The sequence below is a fragment of the Scylla paramamosain genome, chromosome 30 (genome assembly GCF_035594125.1).
Source record: "Scylla paramamosain isolate STU-SP2022 chromosome 30, ASM3559412v1, whole genome shotgun sequence".
NCBI lineage: Eukaryota > Metazoa > Arthropoda > Malacostraca > Decapoda > Portunidae > Scylla > Scylla paramamosain.
The window spans coordinates 12,516,615-12,541,614 of NC_087180.1; the positions used below are offsets into that span (position 1 = coordinate 12,516,615).

Below are 25,000 nucleotides of genomic sequence, written 5' to 3' on the forward strand. Positions count from 1 at the left end.
CCCTTCCTCCCTCCCTCCCTCCCCAACATCCTGAGCCACAATTAACAGTCAGGCCAAACTTCCCTGTGATTCCAAGAGCTTCCTAGAGCAGTGAGGAGTGGGGCAGCCCTGGCTAACACTAATGACATGTAGTATGACAAAGAATAGTATGAGTATTACATATGCAACTACACAGTAACATGTTATTTTTTCATGAAGAATGAGATAAAGTGTACTCTAAGAAAAAAGAAAAAAGAAAAAAGTGTGATTCTCCCACTCATTTTCCTTGACCTAAGTGAACAATGTATCACAGAGCTGGAACTCTATACCATATGGGATGTTCTATGCTTCTAGAGCCCAAATCAGGCAAACAGTTTTTGGCACAGAATGTTATGTTCAACAAGCATATAATTATAATCTTTACAAGGACCTATACTGGTAATTCTCAATAATAAATAAACAAAAAGTACATTAATTAATAAGGACATGAATTATAACATGCCATTAATACCCTTCTAATACAAAGGAGTGATAGGCCTTAGGATGCATCCTCTTTGGGCTGGACGCTACTCGACACTGAAACGTCACTAGACACTTGCGTTGCACTGGACACAAAGTCACTACTCACTACAGACACGTCTGTGGACACTGACATGTCTGTGGAGCTTTCCTCAGTGGGGATGGAAGGACCCAGAGTTGTGGAGAACAGTGACGTCTCCACATGTAGCTCTAGTGGAGATTCATTGGTCAATTTTCCCTCAGTGCTGTGCGTCTCGTGGCTGTCTTCAGAGCGCACCAGGGGACCCAGTTCAGTAACATGCTCTATTTCTGATGCCACCTCAGGGACTGTCTCTAGAGTGGTGGCCACTTCTATGGGCATTTCAGTGCCAGGGTATTCTTCCTGCTCAGCCACCAGCTCAGTGTCCAGAATCTCTGTCTCCGTAGCAAATTCTTCAATAGGAATGAATGCAGTGGATGATGGAATATCGTTCTCCTCAGTCTTTTCCTCCTCTTGGTCAATTTGAGGAACCTCAGTCTGCATGACAGGCTCCACAGTTGTCTCCTCTGTTGTCTCCGGCAGATGGGTAACACTGACAGATGCCTCCTCAAGTTTTGTTTCATTTTCATGAGTCTCGATTTTTGTTGTGTCCAAATTGGTCTGCTCCTTAATGGCGTCTTCAAGCTTCACAGCAGTGTGTTCTGAGATGGCACTTTCAACTTTCAGGATTGCACGCTCTGTAGTGGCATCTTCAGGCTTCAAGGTGGTGAGTGGTGCTTCATCCACCTTGCTGCTCATGGTCTCTGCCTCTGGTGCTGATGGTGCTGCTGTGGTTGTTGTTGTGGTTGTTGGTGCTTCTGTTGTGGTTGTGGTTGTTGTTGTTGTTGTTGCTGTTGTTGTTGCTGTTGTTGTTGCTGTTGGTTCTGTTGTTGTTGTTGTTGGTTCTGTTGTTGTTGTTGTTGTTGTTGGTTCTGTTGTTGTTGTTGTTGTTGTTGTTGTTGGTTCTGTTGTTGTGGTTGCTGGCTCTGTTGTTGTTGTTGTTGTTGTTGTTGGTTCTGTTGTTGTTGTTGTGGTTGTTGATGTTGGTTCTGTTGTTGTTGTTGTTGGTGGTGGTGGTGGTGGTGCTGCTGTGGTTGGTGGTTCTGTTGTTGTTGTTGTAGTTGTTGGTTCTGTTGTTGTTGTAGTTGTTGGTTCTGTTGTTGTTGTTGTAGTTGTTGGTTCTGTTGTTGTTGTTGTTGTTGTTGTGGTTGTTTCATTTTGCAAAGCGCTGATTGTCTCATTGACCTGAGGTTCAGGAGCAGGGGCTGGGTCGTGTTGCTCTTCACCACAAGTTACAGTCTCCATATTTTCACATTTTTGTGTATTGACATCAAATTTGGTTGCACCTGTGCAAAGGAATTTCAGATCAAGTACATGTTTCTTGGAGAAGCCTGGCAGACAGTAGTGGAATAGCTGACAATTGGCTTCTGGATCTGGATAGAACCTCTCCAGTTCCTTATTTTTGCAGGTGAAGTTTGTTTCAGGTAAGGTGTCACTAGTGAATGGTCCATTTGGAGGAGTGATGGAAGGCTCTGTTGGTGAGGGTGATGATGCATTTGTCAAGTTACTTGTTTTCTCTGGTACAACTGTCGTGGACACATTGATGCTTCCTTCTGGTACAACAAAGTCTGTAACACTCTGGACGGTGGTTGTGGTGGTGGTGGTGGTAGCATTATCAGCAGCAGCAGGGGCAGACTGCTCAGGAATACTCTCTGCCAAAGTTTCTTCAGTTTTTGTCGTAGTTGTGGAAGGAGTTGTGCTTGAGCTTGAAGACTGACTCTCTGTGGTGGTAGTGCTAGTAGTGGATGGAGTAACAGTAGTAGTAGTAGTAGTAGTAGAAGTTGTACTAGATGGAGCGGTGGTAGTAGTGGTGGAGGTGGTAGTACTGGCAGATTCAGAGGCAGGAGGTGAGTTTTCTGCATCATTTAAATCAAGCTGTTCATTTGCATTCTGTGGCTCAGGGGCTGGTGGGGGAGGCTCTGTGGCAGGAGTGGTGGTGGTGGTAGACACAGCAGCACTAGCTGATGCACTCTCACCAGCAGGAGGGCTGGTAGTTGTAGATGAAGAGCTGGGAGTTGTAGATGAAGTACTAGTGGTTGTAGATGAGGTGGAGGATGTAGATGGAGTGTTTGTGGTTGTAGATGAACTGGGGGTTGTAGATGTTGAACTAGATGTTGTAGATGAAGAGCTGGGGGTTGTAGTTGAACTGGGGGTTGTAGATGATGTGCTGGTGGTTGTAGATGAAGTGCTAGAGGTTGTAGTTGAAGAACTTGTGGTTGTAGATGAAGAACTGGTGGTTGTAGATGAAGTGTCAGGGGTTGTAGAAGAAGAGTTGGGAGTTGTAGATGAAGTGCTGCTGGGGGTTGTAGATGAAGTGTCAGGGGTTGTAGAAGTGGTACTAGGTGTTGTAGAAGAGGTACTGGAGGCTGTGGTAGTGGTGCTGGGTGTTGTAGAAGAGGTGCTGGTGGTTGTGGTAGTAGTACTAGAAGCTGAAGGAGTGGTACTGGGTGTTGTAGATGTACTAGAGGTTGTAGAAGAGTTACTAGAGGTTGCAGATGCATCACCAGTAGTTGTAGAGGAGGTATTAGGAGCTGCAGAGGAACTATTGGGAGTAGAAGAAGTGGAAGTAGTAGTGGTAGTTGTAGTAGTAATGCTGGGTATTGGAGAAGAACCACTGGCTTCTGTATCAAATTCTGTAGTAGTAATTTTTCCTACAGAATTTTGTTTAGGTGGATTGTGTGAGGCAGGAGATGAATTCCCTTTCTTTCCTTTGGACTTGGGGGGAGGCACAACCATGCAGAGAGTAGTGAAGGCAGCTGGGGCATCAGTGACCCCCTCTTCTTCCTTGCTGGACTGATTGTCTGTCACTTCATTCTCTGGTGAGCCATTATTTCCATTAGTATCCAGCACAGGAGTTGCCATCATGCCCGGGATGGCCTCTCCATTTGCCTGAATGGCAACAAGGTCGGATGGATTAGAAACAACAGCTGCTGTGGAATGTAAGGCTGCTGCTGCTGATGCAAAATTAATGGATGTGGGCATGACTGTCTTTGTTGTAGTGACAGTAACAGTTACCACTGTGGCTGTTGCTGTGGTAGGCATTCCTGACACAGTCAAGGTGGAGAGTGTGGTAGGGATGGCTGGTGGGGATGAGGTGGAAGTGGTGGAACCAGTTAACTGTGTTTCATCATGTTTTACTCCTTCCATGGCTGCAGCTGTCCTGAGTCGCTGGCCAATGGTGGTGGTGGCAATGGTGGGGAGAGCCAGGGTGCCGGTGAATGTGACGCGTGTTTCATCTTCCTCAGGCAGAGTCTCCTCACCCTCATGAGGTTTCTGAGAGGCTGGCATGACCGTGGAGAAACTTCCTGATACCTTACTGATGGTGTGGTTCACAAACACCACTTGGCCCTCCACGGTGATGTTGGAGAGGTCTCGCTTTCTGCGCAGGACATACTCATAGCCTTTGGGAGCCTCAGAGTCTGATAAGGTGTTGGTGTGGGTCTTCTTTGGGGGATTGGGGTCAAGGTTACCATTCTGGAGGGAGTACATCTCAATGAATGCAGAGTGCTGAGCATTTTCCAGAGACCACTGCTGAAGGGCTGCTAGGTTGACGAGTGCACGGCGCACCTGGGCATCATCCACTTTGGGTGAGTCAACCATGCTGACCAGTGAAGGCAGGGCAGCCCGGCGGAACCTGTGGGACAACAAGAGGGCAGCAGCACGCCTCTTGCGGCCGTTCCCAGAGGGTGGCGTGGCAGTGCCCAGGCCAAGGATTTCATTCAGAGTCTCCTTCACACACTCAACCTGTTGGAAAGAAGCCAGTCACTATGTGTCTCAAGAACACAAAGGATTCTCACTGAAAGAAACTAATTCTCAGTGTTTGCAATGTATCAAGAACCAATGTAGAGATGACAGGATGAAATAATCCATTCTTTTGACAAACACACACACACATATACACACTTTAAAAAATAAATCTAAATAAGTATGAGCAGTCTTTTTAACTATAGTATAATAAAACTGTCATTACACAGCAGAAAAGATGCTAATAAATAGAATTGTTATACTTACTACAAGCACAACACACAAAGACTACCTTAGACCTCCAAGAGACAAGAACAAGTTTTAGTCTGACTGTCCTGTAATACACACTTCAAGCAAACAATACAATGCAAAAGAAGGATATAAATGTACACAGGTCCCTACCATCACACCCACACACCACACACCTTCTTTGCCAGCGTACACCGTTTCCGTCTCTGTGAGAAAAGCATATCCTTCTTGCAGCCATGTCGCGTCTCCACCAGCCGCCCATCTGCAAGCCTCTCGCAGGTGCTGTAGTGGCGGCAGCCTGAGGTGATGTCGGCCAGAGGGCTGCCCAGCGGTCGACTGGCACACAGATCTACACTCTCATCTGCAATAGGATGGTGTTGAGTGTATTTCTCTTCTGATGGTAATAGTGTTATGTATCTCACTGTGACTTGGACAGCACTGTGTACAAGCCTCACAGCTCACATCTGTGTAAGGTTAAGCAAGGTCACTAAACAAGGTCATCAATAAATGTAGGAAAATCATGAAAGACTGTTACAAGGTTCTTCATGAGAATGATTATTTGTCAGTCAGTAAATAAAGAAAATTTTCAGTGGTCATCTTACACTGTCCTCTTGTACTACAATGGGGTTCCTCTGACACAGACTAGCACAGGTGGTAACTAGGCAAGAGGTCTATGAGCAACATACTTTGGTGAGTCTCACGTTGTCCTGGAAGCTGTCCACACCACACCAGTCAGTCAGAGTTGAGGGTCAAATGCTTCAGAGGGATACACTTTAAACTGTACACATTTAGTCTTGCTACTCAAAGGAGCAAGAGAATCAGGGTGTCCTGTCATCATGAGGGTCCAGTCCAAGCTCACAGGACAAGGGGACACAACCACAGAATTACCTGCACTACGACGGACCCGTGAGGTGGAGAGGGAGGGAGAGGAGGGAGAGGAGGGAATGCGGGGGAAGTCAAACTGCTGTTCAGGGAATGCCTGATCAAGAATGGGTTGTGCACGTTCTACAAAGACTGCAAGAGATAAAGCGTAGAAAGTGAGTTGGCACACATGAGGCTCCGAGTGATCTTCTGATCTCTCACTGGGGCTGGAAGGGCATGGTACACACATCACTATTCAGAAAGGGACAGCTAATGAAAGAATATAAATAAATGATGAAGTAAGGAAAATATAGGAGACAATAACGCAAAAAAGGAAGTGAATGTCATAAAAATGTTGTAAATATTGCTAGAATGAAACTTAAATATAATAAATGATTACAATGAAGTAAGAAAAGACAAAGAAAAATATAAATAAATGATGGAACAGTGAAAAAAAGACAACAATAATGCAATAAGGATGAGAATAAACAAATGAATGCTATAATGTTATAAAAATATGTACCGTATGTATTGGTAAAATGGAACTTAACTCACAAATAATGAATGATAGCAGTGAAGTGAAGGAAAAAATCTAACTGAGAAAATTACTTAAAAAAAAAAAAATTATGGAAAGAGAAAAACTATTTGTACTTGATTTGTAATGAAAACAGGGAAATGAAATCAGGCAAGGGCAAAACATCAAGTAAAGAACAGGTACAATAAATCAAGTGAGAGGCAAAAAGCAAGAACAGATATAAGGTGGTAAGGGAGGTGGACGCTATCACACCTGGCAAGTTTCCTCGCTCATTGAGGTAGTAGAAGGTCGGGGAAACAGCACAGTCGACACCGCTCTCCACCTGACATGTGCGGCTCTTCTGGTCAAACAGCGTCCCAGGACCACATGTGAACTTGTTGCTCTTCACACTGAGGAAATAGATGGACTTTGATAGCAGATACAACATAATGATTCACTAACGAGGCTCAGAAATAAGACATACATAATTTGATAGCAGGTACAATGTTATGATTCACTAACTTCAATGCTGAGAAATAAGGCAGACTTTTGATAACAAGTACAATATGATGATTTGCAAAGGTATAACTTATGATCATATAATTACTCCAGTGCCCCTTAGAAAATAATGGAAATATGAATACAAAGTTTTCATGAATATAATAAGAGCACTCCTTCTATCCTCCCTTCTACTCACTGCCTCTGATAGCTAATGACTGCTTACAACAAAGGTCTCTATACCATAACACTAACCTTAAGCAACATAGCACAACTAATTAAACTTTATTGTACAGTCCAGATGAACAACATGTCCATCACTGAGATATGTCATGATTCTGAAGGTGTGAAATTACCACCATATGAACTCCATACTGGACTAAGATGATGCACAATGTTTTAAGACAAATACATAACACCATCTGAGTAAAACTGAAAGACATAAAAACTCATACACTAACCTTCTGTCGGGTTCCACTGAGCAGATATGGAAAACTTTACATCCTGTCTCAACATCAGCATAAAGTCCTCCATGGATTTTGTCGGTGCAGGTGAAACTGGTCTCAGGGAACACAAACTGAGGTGATGGTGGTGGTGGTGTGGTGGTGGTGGTAGTGGTGGTGGTGGTGGTGGCCATACTGCTTTTGTGGTCAGGAGTCCGAGCAGAGGTGTCGGTCCGGGCTGTTGCCTCAACCTCGTCAATGACCGTGATGTGGCTGTCAGAGGGGAACTGGGCTGTCAGGACTGTGGGTGGTTCATGCAGGAGGTCACCTGAGGGGAATGGGGTCTGTCTTGGGGTGTCAACAGGGGGTAAGGGAACCACAGGGGAACGGGGAAGGTCTCTGGGGGCTGTCAAGAGCACTGGCCGGGGTCGAGCTGGTGTTGCAGCCCCAACCCTCACCTGGTGCCTGAATGTGGCAGTGGCAGGTGGGGGCCGTGCTGGACTGGCCGTCACAGGTCGACGTGCCACAGACACCCTCTGTACAGGTCTTACTCTCTGTCTACGTTGAGCCTGACGGTCAGCAAAAGTAACAACCCTCCCTCCCCCCCGCCTCTGCTGGGCCACAGCGGTGTGGCTTTGCACTGACTGCTGTGTGACTGTACGTAACTGGCCACGAGAAGTTTGCCTAGATCTAGAGCGGCCCCTGGAGGAGACGCTGCGGCTGCCACTGGAGGAAGGAAGTAGCTGGTCACTGTTAGTTAGTCTGGAGGAAGTGGTTAAGTCAGAAAACAAAGCTTCATTGTCACTAGGAAAGGTAGTAGGGAGAGTTGGACTTTGAACAGTCGACTGTCGTTTCTGTCTACGACGCAGCGGTGCATCGCTGGTGCGGGGGGTGTCAGCACTAGGTATTCTAGGGACGTCTCGGAAGTTAGCCGGTGTGACTGAGGGTTCGGTGGAGGGGGAGAGCTGCTTGGTGATCCTTGCCTGCTGACCTGCATTCTGGGCCTCAGCTGCCAGGCGGAGCAGTGAGGGACGCAGGTGGGGCGCAGGCAGGACCGAATGATCCACACCCTGATTAAGGGAGATTTGCGCGAGGGGAGTCTGGATGTGGACGCGGGAAGAGGAGGAGACAGAAGTAATGGTCCTGCTGACGGTGAAGGGTGGAGTGGGGAAGGGGTAGGCGGAGGTGGTGGAGGCAGACGTGGAGGTGGAAGCAGTGACCTCTGGACTGTCAGTAACAGGAGAGGAGATGGAGGCAGGCTGGGTCTGGGACTGGGACTGAGGCTGGGTAGAAGGACGGCCCTGGGACTGGGGACGTGACAGGGGACGGGACTGGGTTTGGGTCTGGGGCTGAGGTAGGGACTGGGGTTGGGACTGGGATTGAGTTTCAGGTGGAGGAGAGGTGGAGGAAGGTTGCTGGGGAGGGGGAGAGGTGGTGGCCTCCTCAGTATCAGTGGGGATTGTGGGAGGGGCGGTGGGTCCCATGAGGGCGACAGTGGGATCCAGAACCTGCACATTAGCGGCGCTGGAGTCTCCCTCCGAGTCTCTGGGGGTGAAGGAGACACGAGGCTAGGCAGAGAAGTGGGCGGCCACGGGAGCCCCGCAGAGAAGCTACTAAGAGGCAACGAGCTCAAGAATTAGCTTATAAACATTATAGACAGTGCATAGCGACCCGATGACACGTGGGAATAACTCCTCTCATTCAATTAACTATGACCGTGAATGTATAATAGAATCTGTAAAACCATTGACTTTTTTTCTCTGCTCTTAAGTGATTAAGGAGCAAAATCACACAAAGCTGAGATTAACTGGATTCCTGGTAAACTTAATACGCATTCTTAGACATCACTGGTACATTTGACCGGTATCTAACTCAATACCTCAATGACACAAGGACGCTAGAGCAAACCCACTTTGTCAACAGGTCACCAGTCAACGTCACACTAAGTAATCATATACAGGTGACCAGCGAGGAAGGTGTGGCCTTGAAGCACAAGATGAACCAAGCAGCTGCAGATAGACGAGCAGGGTGGCGATGGTGGCCGCGTGGTGGTTTGTTGTCAGCAGAAGGAAGAGCACCGCCACGATACATAGACAAGCTGGAGACACGAGGATAATCGCAAGGACTCGACTGAAGCAATATATAGCCGCACTGGCCATGTTTGATGCATTATTGATAGCGTCTCGCTGTCTCATCATATTCTGAAACGCTTCTACGCCGCACTTCCACTGCATTCTCTAGTTGAAATGACACGTGTTTTTAAGGATGTTTCTATGATTCTAGTGACATATTAAGAACATTTCTATACTATTAACACTCGTAAAAACCAGGCTGATAATCTCTGTGGTCTTTGAAAATAGTTGTGGTGAGAGAGCGTAGCGTTTCAGAATACTGGTCTATATCGTGGGCGGCGATGCGAGGGTCGTGGCGTTGAGGGTCGCGAAACATGCAAGGGAGTGACCACGTGTTTCTCTGCAATATGTACAGGTATCTGGCTCTTCTGTAGTGCATGAGTGAGGGGGGCAAGCCATCATCCCCCTCGCTGCCTCATAGTGCAGCATAGTGCCTACGTATATATCATGTCTCCAAAACGATTTCTCTTTTGTAATATATTTGCACGTTATGGAAGTAGATCGGGGGATGGAACCAACAGAAAGGATGTACGAAAATAGTGCTCCACCATAAAAGGGTAAAAAATATGTACACTTTCTTTTTTTTTTTTTTTTTTTTCCCTAGAGTAAAAAGAGGGAGCGAGACCAAGGGATGCGCAGAAAAATTAACCGTAAAAATTGCGATACCCAAAATAAAGTAAAAGGGAACAAACTGCCGCTCTGATTGATTAACCGATAAAAAAAAAAAGAATATAAAAGAGAATAATGATAAGAAAAAGGAAAATTCACTCTGATCTTTTATTATTACTCCATTGATAAACTCTTATGGGTGAATCCAGAAAAAAAAAAAAGACTTTCCAAAGACGCTGATTCGATTCTGTTTAAACATGGATTGACTGACTGACTGACTGACTGGGTTTAGGCGCCACAACAAAGTTATATGGCACACCGTTATAAACAAGGGGCGTTCATATCTCATTAAAAAAAAAAAAGAGAAGAAAAAAATAAAAAAAGAAAGAAAGTTATATTATTTTTTGGACATTTCTTAATCCTTCACGCTTTTACATATTTAAAACAGCAACAGCAAGTGGCAAACTTCATTTATATGAACGTATCCATGTATTTATTAATTGTTTCTATCGAATATGTGTTTGGTTTGGATTGATCCCTTGGTCGACTTCCAGAGAGAGAGAGAGAGAGAGAGAGAGAGAGAGAGAGAGAGAGAGAGAGAGAGAGAGAGTTCAATATATAGCTAATCCCTTGAGTGAACGGCGCCTCACTCACGTTAATTACCAAAGGCTAGATTTTTTTTACACACACACACACACACACACACACACACACACACACACACACACACACGCATCGCCCATCGCCAACCCTCGATCGCTGCAGCTCCGTTAGTCAGGACAGTGACAGGAAGTACGTAGAAGGCCAAAGGTGTGAATGTACTACGTTAAACTATCTTAGCATGTACACAAATCTAGAAGAGGTTTACTTACACAGGCCCACCATGCGACTGTATATATATTCGCAAAGTTTACGTATACTTAAATGCATGCTTTCTTTGTGTATAGCCTAACCCTTGTGTGATTCGGTTTTCTTGCTGGCATAGATAAAATAATAATAATGAAAATAACCCACTATCTAAGGGTATTCTATGGGGTATATTTGGGGTATTACACATATAGAAAAATAATATATGAATGCTGTAATATCAATCACTGGCTAAAATGTAGCGAGGTGTTTCCGATCACTTGGAAACAACACCACCAACAACAACTACAAAAACAACAACAATAACATAATAATAATAATAATAATAATAATAATAATAATAATAATAATAATAACAACAACAACAACAACAACAACAACAACAACAACAAGACAAGTGAATTACTTAATGTTACACAAAATATGTTATACTTAAAATAAGTTTCTCCCTATTCATTAAATTTTGTTTTTTTCTTTATTTATGGGAAAAAAGATGTGGATACTAATTTTTTACTCGAAAATTAATATTCATTGTATTCTTATATTATGTAAATGATGATGATGATGGTAATGATGATAGTAGTAGTAGCAGTAGCAGACGAAAAAGTAATGTTATTGTACGAGGAATAGGAAAAATATGAAAAAAAGGAAAGAAAAGAGAAAGACAAGACTGAGAAACACGGGAGGAAAAGAACCAAGATTTAGACACTGACAGACTACCGGTACCTGACGCGAGCATGAGAGAGAGAGAGAGAGAGAGAGAGAGAGAGAGAGAGAGAGAGAGAGGAGAGAGAGAGAGAGAGAGAGAGAGAGAGAGAGAGAGAGAGAGAGAGAGAGAGAGAGAAGCGAAAAAGAAAGAAAGAAAGAAAGAGAGAAAATTAAGAAAAGAAAGACCTGATGCTTTATATCTGGCATACTCACGCAGTCGAAGGGATGATGCCCGGACCATACAAGTCATTATTTAAGTGGAAGAAGAATTTAGAGCGGCTGCAGTCCACTTCTTCGGCTCGCTCACACACCCTCGTCTCTTGGTCAAACACCGTGCCGGCCAGACAGCGGAAAGTGTAATCATTTACTTTACCTGTTGATTAGGAAGAGATTCAGTTAGTGACTCTCTCTCTCTCTCTCTCTCTCTCTCTCTCTCTCTCTCTCTCTCTCTCTCTCTCTCTGGAGGCGTGTACCAGTAACTTTCACTAGCCATGCCAAGCCTCGCTCATCTCATCTCAGCGTTAATTAAGGTGAGGCGCAGGTAAACAGAGCGGTTGTGGCGGCTTAGACAGGTATGCTATGCTGATCTGACACACACACACACACACACACACACACACACACACACACACACACACACACACACACACACACACACACACACAGGTGCTTACCCTTCTCATCCAGGGTACACACGTGAAACATTTGGCAGTTCGTGTATTGGTCGGCATAGTAACCTCCTATGATCTTCCCGACGCAGGAGAAGTTGGTGGTCAGCATGCCGTCAAGGCCCTGCAAGTAAAGAGGAAGGTTAGGTCGTGTTAGGTCGCAGCAAAGGAGACACGGCTAAAGAGGATGGTAAAAGGAATGTATAAATTTGAGATTGAGAACAATAATAAGAACAAGGCGGAGGAGGAGGAGGAGGAGATGAAACAAATTAATAAGAACAAGAACAAAATGAACAAGAAATGAGTCGGATAAGAAGATAAATAGCTTGAACGAGAAAAAAAAAAAAAACAGAAGAAGATTTTCTTCTCCCTTCTGTTCGTCTTGAAGGGGAAAAACAAAAAGAATAAGACCAAGGAAGGGGGACATGGGTAAAAAAAGCAAGAACTAGAATGAGAAGGAAAATTATAATAATAATAATAATAATAATAATAATAATAATAATAATAATAATAATAATAATAAGGAAAGGAAAACCAAAGAAAGGAGAAGAAAAGGAAAAAACAACTTACCTTTCTTACCTTCTATCCGTTTAACCTCTCCCTCCTCCCCCATCTCTCTCTCTCTCTCTCTCTCTCTCTCTCTCTCTCTCTCTCTCTCTCTCTCTCTCTCTCTCTCTTCTTACCACAACACACAACACACACACTCACTCCACTTTTTGACGTTAAATGAAAATAAAGGGCACAGGGTGGAAGGGTTAAGAACAACACTCTCCATTCCTTCCCTGCCTCAATCCTTTCCCTCTCTCCACCTGCTGCCGGCCTCTCGGGACTCACCAGAGCGAACTGTACAGAGCAGGGGGGCCGAGGCAAGCTAGAAGCGGCAGTAGCACCGTCGCCACCGCCCGCTGCAGACTTGTGAAGGACGTCGCCATGGCTGTATGGAAGGAAGATAAACATCGTCAGTACCATAGGAGTGACGCTGATAAGGGCTAAGGTGTTGTGTATGCACTGGTATACGGGAATTATAGCTAGAAATGGTATTACTGAAACAATTATAATTTTTTTTAACGATATCTGTAACTGTTAATGTGTTATTTCAGTAAGATTAATAATAACTATAATACAACAATAACTACTATAACTACTACTACTACTACTACTACTACTACTACTACTACTACTACTACTACTACTACCATCACTACAACCACAACAACAGCAGCAGCAACAGCAGAAGTAAAAACGTAAATGCCTCTTTGCTTCATTAACTACTACATTTCCTGCTCTTATGTTCTTAATGCCTCCTTGTTAGTGCTGCTGCTGCTGCTGTTGCTTCTTTTGTTGCTGCCACCACCACCACCACCACCACCACCACAACCACCTACCATTACATCTACTACTACTACTACTACTACTACTACTACTACTACTACTGAGAACGATATAAACAACAATGATATAAACAACAACAATAACAGCAACAAAAACGACAATAATAACAGCAACAACAACAGGAGCCACAACTGCAATACTAATAGGACAAAGCGAGGGACAGAACAAGTTATAATTAGCACCTGTGAATGAAAGCCCCGCGCGGGAGAGAAGTTAGTTCATTAGCCTGTTTATCCGTCTACCGAGGCCACCACCACCGCCACCACTACCACCACAATCACAACTACAGCACCAGCCAGAACAACATTAAGAAGAACATTAGGAACAAGAGCAAGAACAACAACAACAACAACAACAACAACAACAACAACAATAACAACAATAATAATAATAATAATAATAATAATAAGAAGAAGAACAACAACAACAACAAGAACAACGACAACAACAACATCATCATCAACAGCAGCAGCAACATACTACTTTAATAAAAGTTATAACAAGAACAACAATAACGATAAAAACATCAATAACTGCCATTACTACTACTATTACTACTACTATTACTACTGATACTACTACTACTACTATTACTACTACTACTACTACTACTACTACTAATACAACTACTACTACAACTACTACTACTATCATATTGCTCTATCACCACCAGGGCACAAAAAGTCAACAAAACACTTTAATAACAGTTCCCAAAATTTTCCTAAGCAAATATTACCTTTGAAAACTTTCCCTACAGAAGAAAGTGTCGCTTTATATTACCAGTTTCAAGAGAGAGAGAGAGAGAGAGAGAGAGAGAGAGAGAGAGAGAGAGAGAGAGAGAGAGAGAGAGAGAGAGAGAGAGAGAGAGAGAGAGTAGACAGATGCATCATATCACCGTCATAAACAAAATTTTCTTGAGCACTTTTTCCTCTTACTGTTCCTCGTGGCTGGCACCTTCAAGGAGACCAATCACGGAGCGCCAATACTCACCAGCATTTTGTGTGTGTGTGTGTGTGTGTGTGGATCCTGCCTAACACTGCCTCTGCCTGCATCAGCATTGCCACGGCGCAGGCTGACGCAACACCCTCCCCCACCCACCTGAGCTCCGCGGTGTGGTGTGATGGTGTCTAATTACTTGTTGATTACTCTATGATACACTGCGGAGGGAAGGGGAGGCTCGCTGCTAAGGCACGAGACGTTGTAGAATGTAGAGGGAAGGAATAAAAGGGAATGATAGGAAATCACAGTCTAGAAGGGAATGATAGAGAGGAAATCACAGTTTAGAAGAGAAGATAGAGACAGAATCGCAGTTTTAAATGGGAATGATAGAGAGGAAATCACAGTCTAGAAGGAAATGATAAAGAGGAAATAGTCTAGAAGGGAATGAAAGCACATTGTGTCATTACGAGTACTGCAACAGTTACCGGTGCTCTGTATTGACAAAGTTCCACATTAAATTGTACGTACACTGCAGTGCCACCACCTGACGAGTGATTTCCGAACTAATAGAGATACAAAGCCATCTAGCGCACGAATGTCATAACGATAACTCTCTCTCTCTCTCTCTCTCTCTCTCTCTCTCTCTCTCTCTCTCTCTCTCAATCCGTGCCATCTCCCGCCGGGCTATAGCATTAAAAAAATATTAAGAGTTGCCAGTTTGTGTGTTCTAAGCGCCGCGTTACTTTCACTTCCTCGGGAGTTTCTCGCTCTAGATTTTGCGAGAATCTCTTCCGAGTGTACAGAGTGTAGAGCGTGTCATCCAAGGGCAGCGGTGAGCGTGTCCAGGATGCTGTATTAATGGTAGCGAGGCACCTCTTGACTTTTGACGCTGTAGACACAAGGAACAGAGGGGAGGAAGCGGAAGGCGGCAACGACGGGTCTACGCATGCTACACACACACACACACACACACACAGGAGAACAGGTTTCATTCACAAATTTCAAGTTGCATACGCATGCTGTGCCATATATATGCACACTGTGGCCTAAGTGGTCATCAGGGGGTCAAGTGTGAGTGGTGTCTTGAATACCAGCTGGGAGTGTTTGTATCGCTGGTACATTAGGTACAGCACTTTGCAATATTCACATTTGTATTAGTAGTTACTGGAATGCACTTTATACATCCCCTGACTGTATTCGCACCTGTATTGTCATTGCTACTGGAATACTCTTAATACACTTTATTGTATTCGTACTTGTATTTGAATGATTATGAGAATACACTTAATGCAGCACTATACTGTACTCGCATCTGTACTGAATTTACAGGCATACACTTATTGTAATCGTTCTCATATTTGGAATTACCACTCTTATAATTACACAAAATAGCAGCACTTGCATGTGTGTGTGTGTGTGTGTATCATAACCTTACAAATAGTGTTATGTCTTTTTTATGGGAGCAAGAGAACTTTTGTCGTTCCAAAATCCCGTTTGGTCAGAGTACAGTGCATAAGTCTCAGTAATATCTCCCGTAAAGTCACTATTACACACTTACGTGCACACAAAGGTTAAATTTTTACATTATTATCCAGGAATGTTTTCCTGAATACTTTTTTTTCGATTTGCATTTAAATATGTAACACTTCCTTGTATTAGTGTTCACCCATCACCACTACAGACGATTACCCAACTGTGTGCGGTCACTGGATGGTAGTCAGAATAAATAAAAACACAACTATAGTGAACGAGTAATTAGAGATATTTCTAACCCCTCCATTAGAAAAAAAAATCCTAAACTTCACAGACTATTGATACTCAGAATTAACTTAATGCCGCGTTACTGAGGGAATTAATATGGATATAGACGAGGCTGTGGCAACATTCCAACACAGACCGCTTGTGTTTCCTCAATACGTGGCGAGGCTCTAATGAGTCCGGTGGTCACTATACTCGGGCGTGGCGATAAACACATAGAAATAGACACGTGAGTAAATAAAATGTGTGTCCTAAAAGTTCTCTCAGACTCTTGTGATACGTGCAGCTTGAAATGAATTCTGACAAAGCCCCAGCAATCTGAATGCACCCATGGAAAAGCCGAGTTAAAAAAAGAAACAATAGAATATGCAATGCCCTTATATATAAAACAATATGTGTTTGTTTGTGTGTGTGTGTGTGTGTGTGTGTGTGTGTGTGTGTGTGTGTGTATGAAAAGACAACGAATATTCAGTAACGTAATAAAAGAAGGTAAGTATGTTTGCGTGTATGTATGTACGTATGCATGTATGTATGTATGAAGGTAGGTAGGTTTTTCAGTACGAAATATGAGATGACAAGCAAACAAAACCCAAGGTAAGTTAGCACATTCTCCTCTAATAAGTGTTGTTTGCTTTAAGACCTAATTAGGGTGGAATTAGGCAAGAATTCCCACACACACACACACACACACACACACACACACACACACACACACATACTTTATCCCCGTTCTTGCAAGGCTCGTTCAAATGTCACACGTGCTACAAAGACCATCCTTAGACTGAGACCGAACACTCCCCTAAGACAAAACCTTAAATTGTGACATGTAGGGAGTGAAAACCATACAAAAAACATTAAAAAAACACCCAAACTGGTAATAAAACACTAAATAAAGCATAAAAAAACACGATGTCCTTTTTTTTCTGTCCCCGGCGTGAGATGTCAGTAATACAAGACGAGATAAAGCACTTAGGATAGCCAGGGATTCAGGGAGGAACAATCTAGGGCTAGGGAGGTACGTTAATAGACCAAACGTGCGGGTAATTGTTGAAATACCTGCGGTTAATGGTCGGTGGTGGAGGGCAGGAGGGGGAGGAGAGGGGGAAGAAAGGGAGGGGGTCAAGGTCGGCATTACTGTAGCCATGACAACGCAGGGAGGGGAAGGGGGCAAGGAAGGAAGGGGAGAAGGGGAGAAAGAAAGGAATGGGACTTGATAACTTGTTTGAGTGAGTGAGTGAGTGAGTGTGTGTGTGTGTGTGTGTGTGTGTGTGTGTGTGTGTGTGTGTGTGTTGCAGACAGCTGGACACTTAAACGACAACTATTTCTACTACTATTACTACTGCTGCTACTACTACTACTACTACTACTACTACTACTACTACTACCATCCTGAGAAGGATAAGCTAATCAAAAGCAAGAACAACAACAAGAAGAAGAAAAAAATCACCGTAACTAACATACACTCTTCGAATACAAGTGAAGAAAACAAATATAAAAACACCACACAGCTACTACTACTACTACTACTACTACTACTGCTACTACTACTACTACTACAACTATTACTACCACTATTATTATTACAGGTGAGGAGGCGGACTGCACGCTTCCAGACTCCAGGTAACGGGTCCGCCAGGTTCAGTCCTCTCACGGGAACCTTGAACACACCTCGCAGGGAAAAAAAGATTCTTGCTCCTCCAGCCGCTCAGACAGTCGGGAAGAGAGAGAGAGAGAGAGAGAGAGAGAGAGAGAGAGAGAGAGAGAGAGAGAGAGAGAGAGAGAGAGAGAGAGAGAGAGAGAGAGAGAGAGAGAGAGAGAGAGAGAGAGAGAGAGAGAGAATTAAGAATCGTGCTGCTTTGTCTTGTTTTCCTTTCCTCTCATCTGCTCCTCTCTTCTGTCTCTGTCTGTCTGTCTGTCTCTCTCTCTCTCTCTCTCTCTCTCTCTCTCTAGCGTGTTCTTGTAAGGAAAGAGCTTGTATCTTCCGTATTGTTCTCTCTCTCTCTCTCTCTCTCTCTCTCTCTCTCTCTCTCTCTCTCTCTCGTGTGTGTGTGTGTATGCGTGCGTGGTATGTTAGCGAGGTTGTCTGTATTTGTATTTGTCTGTCTTCCTGTGTCTGTCTGTACGTGCGTCCGCCTGTCTCTCTCTCTCTCTCCTTACCAGTTTGTCTGCTCGTGTGCCTGCTGTGTCCGTCTGCCTTCCTCCCTGCTTACCTGTCCCCACCGTCTCACCTACCTATCTACTTGCCAGGTTACCTACCATAACCTAACCTACGTGGATATTTATAAACTCCTATACCTCCTTATTTGCTTGCTACCTATCTGATCATCATTCACGGTTTCCTTTCTCTGTCACATCTATCTACGTGCAGTAACTTGTAATCATGTTGAAGTATTTGCTTAGGTTCTTTCCTCACTGTCTTCTCTGTGCCTGCGTCTTTACCTACCTTGAGGTCTCCCGTATTGACCTATTTGTTTAGACGCGTGCCTCTCTACACTGGAACTCGTCCTCCGAGCAACACCTACCTTTGCATGCCCCGCACAGGTAACTCTCTTGACTTATGAGGGAGGGACCAGCCCGCCTCGCGTGACCAGTGCACCAGGTGACCCAAAATAGCCAACACTCACCGTTCCTCCACGCCAGCGCCGTCCTGTGAGGACTCTCTCTCTCCCTGGTGCGGGCGTATCCTCAGCACGGAGGGAGGGCGGTCAGCAGCAGCTTCTGTCACGTGGAAAAAGGATAAACACTTGTAGTCTTCGTTCAATCACAGGACGCAGGTGTTACTCGCGCGTCACAGCCAATAGTGCTTTCAAAGTCCCGCGTGATAGCTCTAACACTCTCGGGGCAACACGTTAGCACTTCCAGGTTTTCTAAGGCACTGAGACGCCATAACACGCCGCCCGGAACTTTTCTCTAGCACGAGGGAGGCAGTGATTGCACCTCTGAGTTCCTTCGGACGGAGAAGCACCTGACTCGCTGCGTGTCCTCCTTCGCCTCGTCTGATCGCACGACGCACAGACCGGCCCAACACAGCACCTCCACAGACCTCCTATCGCGACAACACACTACCTCACTCTGTCCTTCCACCTGACATTTGGTCTCCCCGCTCCTCACCTTGTCTAGCCCCCACCCCCACCACCACCACCACCATCCACCACCGCCACATCCCTCTCCGCCTCCCGGCCGCCACACACCACCTCTTCCCTCTGCCTCCCTCCCTCTCACGGCCTCCCACAACACTTGCCTTAGAGCACTGCCTCGTAAACTCTTTATTAGTTGACGTACTGTACTGCTTGTGTCTTCCCTGCGCCCCCGCCTTATGTTACTGCTCCCCTGCCTTCTTAACGCCTCCACTTCCTTCACATCGCCCCTCCACGCCCTCCAGATTCCATATACCCCATGCCACGCTCCCATTCAAGTCCCCATCACCGTTACCAACACCAGTTACATCCGCCACCCTATGGTGTCGTCTGTCCCCCCTCACCTCCTTCCTTACCTCCTCCCTCACCCAATCACCCCCAGGGCCACCTCCTCCTCCTCCCCACGGGTATACGTAAAGGCGAACAAGTGACCCACCACCCTCCCCTCCCCCTTTCGAAATTTACCCTCCGCACAGAGAGAGAGAGAGAGAGAGAGAGAGAGAGAGAGAGAGAGAGAGAGAGAGAGAGAGAGAGAGAGAGAGAGAGAATCACGCCGCCATAGTTTCCGGATAGTGTACCTTAATGGTGCTGTAAAGGCCGCGCGTCTTCACACACACACACACACACACACACACACACACACACACACACACACACACACACACACACAGAGAGAGAGAGAGAGAGAGAGAGAGAGAGAGAGAGAGAGAGAGAGAGAGAGAGAGAGAGAGAGAGAGAGAGAGAGAGAGAGAGAGAGAGAGAGAGAGAGAGAGAGAGACTGATAGCTTTTCCCAGTCGACAGGTAATAACAGAATAATCTGCAGTGGAGGAGAATCAAGAAGGAAGATGTTGATTCCAATTAGTTTTGGCTTGGGACGAAGACTGAGAAGGGAAGAGAAGGGGGAAGGGAGGAAGGGAGGAAAGGATGCTGGGAAAGAAAGGACAATAGGTCGAGATGAGAGAAAAGATAAAGAGGATATGAAGAATGATTGTTGCTGGGAAAGAGAGAATTATAGATCGAGATGAGGGAGATAAAGAAAACAAAAAAAGACATTGTTAGGAGCTCAGGGAAGAATAAGACAATAGATTATAACGAGGGAGGAAAAATTAACGAAGAATTAGATATTGAGGAAGAAAAGACAATACATCAGAATGAGAAAGAAGATTAAGATAGAAAAGAACATCAAGCAAATGAGCAGAAAAGAAGGGAGGGAAATAAAGGAAGAACCTAGAGTGAGGGAGAGAGGGAGGGAGGTACTGGAGGTCTCATGAAGGGCTGGTTTCTTGAAGGTCGAGAGGCAAGCCTGGTGCCGATCACATGCAATTAATTACCACAAAACACAGCCACATGACGCCCCTCCCTGTCCCCCTCCCTGCCTCCCTGCTTGCCTCCCTCCCTGCCTCCTTGTCTCCCTGCCTTGCCATGAACGCCACGCCTCTCGTCCTCCCTTTCTCCCCCTGTCATGAACACTACCCACCCTCTATCCACACCCCTTGTCTCCTCCCTCCCTCCCTTGCCATGAACATTACCTCTCTCCCTCTCTCTCCCTTCCTCCCTCCTTTGTCATGAACGCTCTCTCTCTTTCTCTCCCTCTGTAACCCCCTCGTCTCTCCTCCAACTCCCAACCCCTCCCTTCTTACCTTCCCATGAACACTCCCCACTCCCCCGCCCTCATCCCTACTTTCCCTCCCTCCCTAGTCATGCATACGTTCATCACCCCCTCCTTCACCCCACTACCCATCCCTGGCCTCCTCTCCTCCCCCACGTGTCTCCCCTTCCTGCCACCTGCCGCACACACTCCCCATTCCTTCCCTGCCTCCGCTCACGTATCACCCCGCCTCCTGATGTGACCTTGAGGTGGATTGGACAAAAAGGCGCGGTGGTGATGGTCAGAATGAGTGTAAACATGTAAACGCGCACATAAATAACACACAAAGACACACACACACACACACACACACACACACAAATGCAGACAGACTCACACATACACACTCATGCAGACAAACAGACACACGCATGCATACACGTCCACACCCGCCCCAGCTGCAGGGAGTCAGGGATAGGAGAAGGAGGAGGAGGAGGAAGAGGAGGAGGAGGAGGGGAAGAGAAGGGGAAAAGCCCGCATCTTCGACGTAAATAAATATATATCGGGGCATCTTGGGGAGTTGGGGAGGCTGGGGGAATGAGTGTATGTCTTGTTCTTCTCCCCACCCCCGCTTCTTCCTCCCCACCGCTCCCTCTTTCTCCCCACTCCACCCTCTTTCTCTCTATCTCTTCTTGTATCTCACGGCCCATGGAGGTATTAATCTCTCTCTCTCTCTCTCTCTCTCTCTCTCTCTCTCTCTCTCTCTCTCTCTCTCTCTCTCTCTCTCTCTTTCTCTCTTCTTCACCTCTCCCTTCTTCGCCAAGTAACTCCCCTTACTTCTTTACAAACTTTCTCTCTCTCTCTCTCTCTCTCTCTCTCTCTCTCTCTCTCTCTCTCTCTCTCTCTCTCTCTCTCTCTCTCTCTCTGTGTGTGTGTGTGTGTGTGTGTGTGTGTGTGTGTGTGTGTGTGTCTGTTTGTCTGTTTGTCTCAGTATCTCCGTTTGTTCTTCCTGTTGTCCTTTTCTTCCTCTCTCTCTTCCTCCTCGCGTCCATCACTCACTCTCTCTCTCTCTCTCTCTCTCTCTCTCTCTCTCTCTCTCTCTCTCTCTCTCTCTCTCTCTCTCTCTCTCTACCTTCCTTCAACACTGATAATTAAGGTAATGTAAATTGAAGTTTGTGTGATTTCCCACAACAAGCATTAATTTCCCACAAGTAGACCTATGGGAACTCTCTCTCTCTCTCTCTCTCTCTCTCTCTCTCTCTCTCTCTCTCTCTCTCTCTCTCTCTTTGAGCCTTGTATTATTCTATGTTTACTTTTGACAAACAACACTGAGGCGAGAGTGTGTATGTATGTATACATGTGTGTGTGTGTGTGTGTGTGTGTGTGTGTGTGTGTGTGTGTGTGTGTGTGTGTGTGTGTGTGTGTGTGTGTGTGTGTGTGTGTGTGTGTGTGTGTGTGTGTGTGTGTGTGTGTGTGTGTGTGTGTGTGTGTGTGTGTGTGTGTGTGTGTGTGTGTGTGTGTGTGTGTGTGTGTGTGTGTAGTGTGTGTGTATGTGTGTATCTTCCTTTGTATGTATGTGTGTATCCTTAAATGTTTCAAGGAAGAGAATACGTAAGAGGAGGAGGAAGAGGAGGAGGAGGAGGAGGAGGAGGAGGAGGAGGAGGAGGAGGAGGAGGAGGAGGAGGAGGAGGAGGAGCATTACAGGCAAAGTGGAGAGAAGTGAGGGTCAGGGAGGAAGGTTGAGGAGGAGGAGGAGGAGGAGGAGGAGGAGGAGGAGGAGGAGGAGGAGGAGGAGGAGGAGGAGGAGGAGGAGGTGTGCTCATGGCAATAGAGGAAGAGAGGAGAGGGAAGAGTGGAAGGGGACAAAATGAGGAGTGGGATGGAGGGAAGAAGGGAAGAAAGGAAGAAAGGAAAAAGGAAAAGAGGAAAGGAAGAAGATAGAGGTAGGAAAGGAAGGAGAAGAAAGAGGAATAAAAGAAGAGAAGGAGAGAACGAAAATGGAAAGAGTTCAATTTCAGTAAGTTGCAAAAATAATCTTAATAATTAGGTCAGGTTAGGTCAAGTTAGGTTAGGTTAGTTAGGTCAGGTTAAATTAGGTTCGGTTAGGTAAAGTTAGGTCACGCTTTGTCAGGGTAGGTTAGCTGAGGTCAGGTTAGGTTAGGTTAGGTTAGGCTGAGGTTAAGTGAGGTTAGGTTCGGTTAGGTTAGGTTAGGTTAGGTTAGGTTAGGTTAGGTCAAGTTCGGATATATTAGTTTCCTTCCTCCTTCCGTTCTTGATGCCCTCTTCTCTAATACACATACCTACCATTCACTCCATTCACTTCCTTCTCTCTACTGACATACACACAAAGCGACATTCTTTCCTTTCTTAACCTAACTTAACCTTCCTTCCCTCAAGACCTTCCTTTCTTTCCTCCCTGACATACATTATCTCTCTCCGTCCGTCCCTCTCTCCCTCTCTCTTTTTCTCTTCCTGTCTCTCTCCATTTCACTCACAATTTTTCATCCTTCCACTTCCTTTATCCTTCCTCCTTATTTAACTACCCCCAACCCCCCCCTCTCTCTCTCTCTCTCTCTCTGTGTCTGTCCTCAACCTTGATTTTATTCCCTAATTTATTCTTCCTTCCTCTTTTAGCACTTATTCTATTCCTCAATCCCTCCCCCTCCTCCTCCTCCTCCTCCTCCTCCTCACACAGACACGCACATCTGTCCTCACTCTTTCATCTCCCTATCCATCCCCACCCACTCCCCCAGCCCAGCCCCACCTTGCATACCCCAACACATAATCATACATACGCACAATCATGCAATCCCAAGCCACGCCTCGGCATAACATTTAAACCTACTTCCTGCTCTAGCCTCTTCTTCCCCTTCCTACTCGTACTTCTCTTCCTCCTTATTTTTTTCATCATCCTCTAATTTCTGTTTTGGTTCTTCCTCCTACGCTTCCTATTTTTTTCACGTTTTTGTTCTTGTTCCTGTTTCTCTTCTTCCTCCTTCTTCTCGTCTCCTCCTCTTCCTCTTCTTCTTCGTCGTCTTCTTAACCTTTAATGAACGCCATAATTACCATCCTTTTACTTCCTCCGAGGGCTGTAAGAGCAAAGGTCCCCACCAATCATATTTCCGGGTTCCCTAACCTTGCCGCTCACCTGACCATTAAAAACCTCCTCTCTCATTCCCTCTCTTTTTTGTCACGCTCCGTTAAACCCACTCGTCTCAACAATAAAACGACATTGAAAAAAAAAAAGGACTTCCCTCTCACCTTGAAAAAAAAGTAAAACACACACAATTAAAGAAAAGAAAAAAAAACTGGAAATTAATTTGAGAAAAGGGGAAAATCCTAACCAACCTTTCTTACTCGAAATCGTGACGTCACAATCAATCCAGCCAATCATGTTAGCCCGAATCGGTGACGCCATGTACTAGTGACGTCACGGGGAGGCAATGACGAAACGAGGCAACAAAAAAAAACGTGCCACACCTCGCCAACCCTTCCCTGGCTGGCACGAGGCGGGACTGCAAGGGAGTGAGCAAGCAAGCCAAGGACAGAAGGTAGGAAAGGAGGGAGGAGGGGCTGGTGGGCTGACACACACAGGGACAGAACCTTTTTTTAGGGACAGGGAGGACTCGTGGCTTCTTGGAACGGCGCCATGAGGGGGAGTGAAGGATGAAGAATACCGGATGGAGAGTTGTGTAAGGGAACCGAGTGCAGGATGAACTAGGATCCTTAGGGAATGGAATGTAAGGTGTACAAGGATGTCTGTACAGTGACTCCATGCAGGATAAGATGGAAAAAGGTGCGAGGAATAAGAGTAGGATAGAATACGATTCCTTACCTGTAGGATATGCAAAGTACTAGGATATTGAAGGACGTCTTTGTAATAATGCAGAAATATTCCATGCAGGATAAGATGAAAAAACGTGTTAGGAATAAGTGTAGGATATAACACGTGTAAGGAATGGAGAGTAGGATGTTGAAGGACGTCTGTGTGATGATGCAGATATATTCACAGCAGAATAATGCGAGATGAAAGATGCAAGAGACCTTAGTGTACGTAGAATTGCATAAGATTTCTCGACTGTGAGATTACACGCAAGGAATGGAATGTAGGATGTTGAAGGACGTTTGTGTAAAGATGTAAAAATATTCAGTGCAGGATAATATGAGATGGAAAGAATAAAAAAAAAAAAAAGGTAGGATAAATAAGCGAAGGATCTTGACCTATAGGATTACGTAGAAGGAACAGAACGTAAGTGTGGGATTATACGTAAGGAATGGAATGTAGGATACTGAAGGACGTCCGTGTAAAAAATGC

At 45.3% G+C, this 25,000-nt stretch overlaps 1 protein-coding gene across 4 annotated transcripts in view; it reads right to left on the reverse strand.

Moving 5' to 3' along the window:
• The window catches only part of LOC135115852 (mucin-2-like), a 20,548-nt gene extending 1,497 nt beyond the window's left edge, over positions 1-19,051 (reverse strand). The window contains exons 1-9 of one of the 4 annotated variants that reach the window (XM_064032869.1): positions 18,584-19,051; positions 12,705-12,804; positions 11,877-11,994; positions 11,416-11,575; positions 6,905-8,431; positions 6,219-6,355; positions 5,459-5,584; positions 4,747-4,931; positions 1-4,321 (exon numbers count right to left, since the gene is read on the reverse strand). The exon at positions 1-4,321 is cut by the window's left edge and continues 1,497 nt beyond it. In XM_064032869.1, the coding sequence (XP_063888939.1) occupies positions 518-4,321; positions 4,747-4,931; positions 5,459-5,584; positions 6,219-6,355; positions 6,905-8,431; positions 11,416-11,575; positions 11,877-11,982 (6,045 nt within the window). In that variant the 5' untranslated portion in view covers positions 11,983-11,994; positions 12,705-12,804; positions 18,584-19,051 and the 3' untranslated portion in view covers positions 1-517. Of the gene's footprint in view, positions 4,322-4,746; positions 4,932-5,458; positions 5,585-6,218; positions 6,356-6,904; positions 8,432-8,844; positions 9,695-11,415; positions 11,576-11,876; positions 11,995-12,704; positions 12,805-18,583 lie in introns of those variants that run through there. The other 3 variants (XM_064032872.1, XM_064032870.1, XM_064032871.1) reach the window with 3 other exon arrangements.
• Between the last annotated feature and the right edge of the window lie 5,949 nt (positions 19,052-25,000).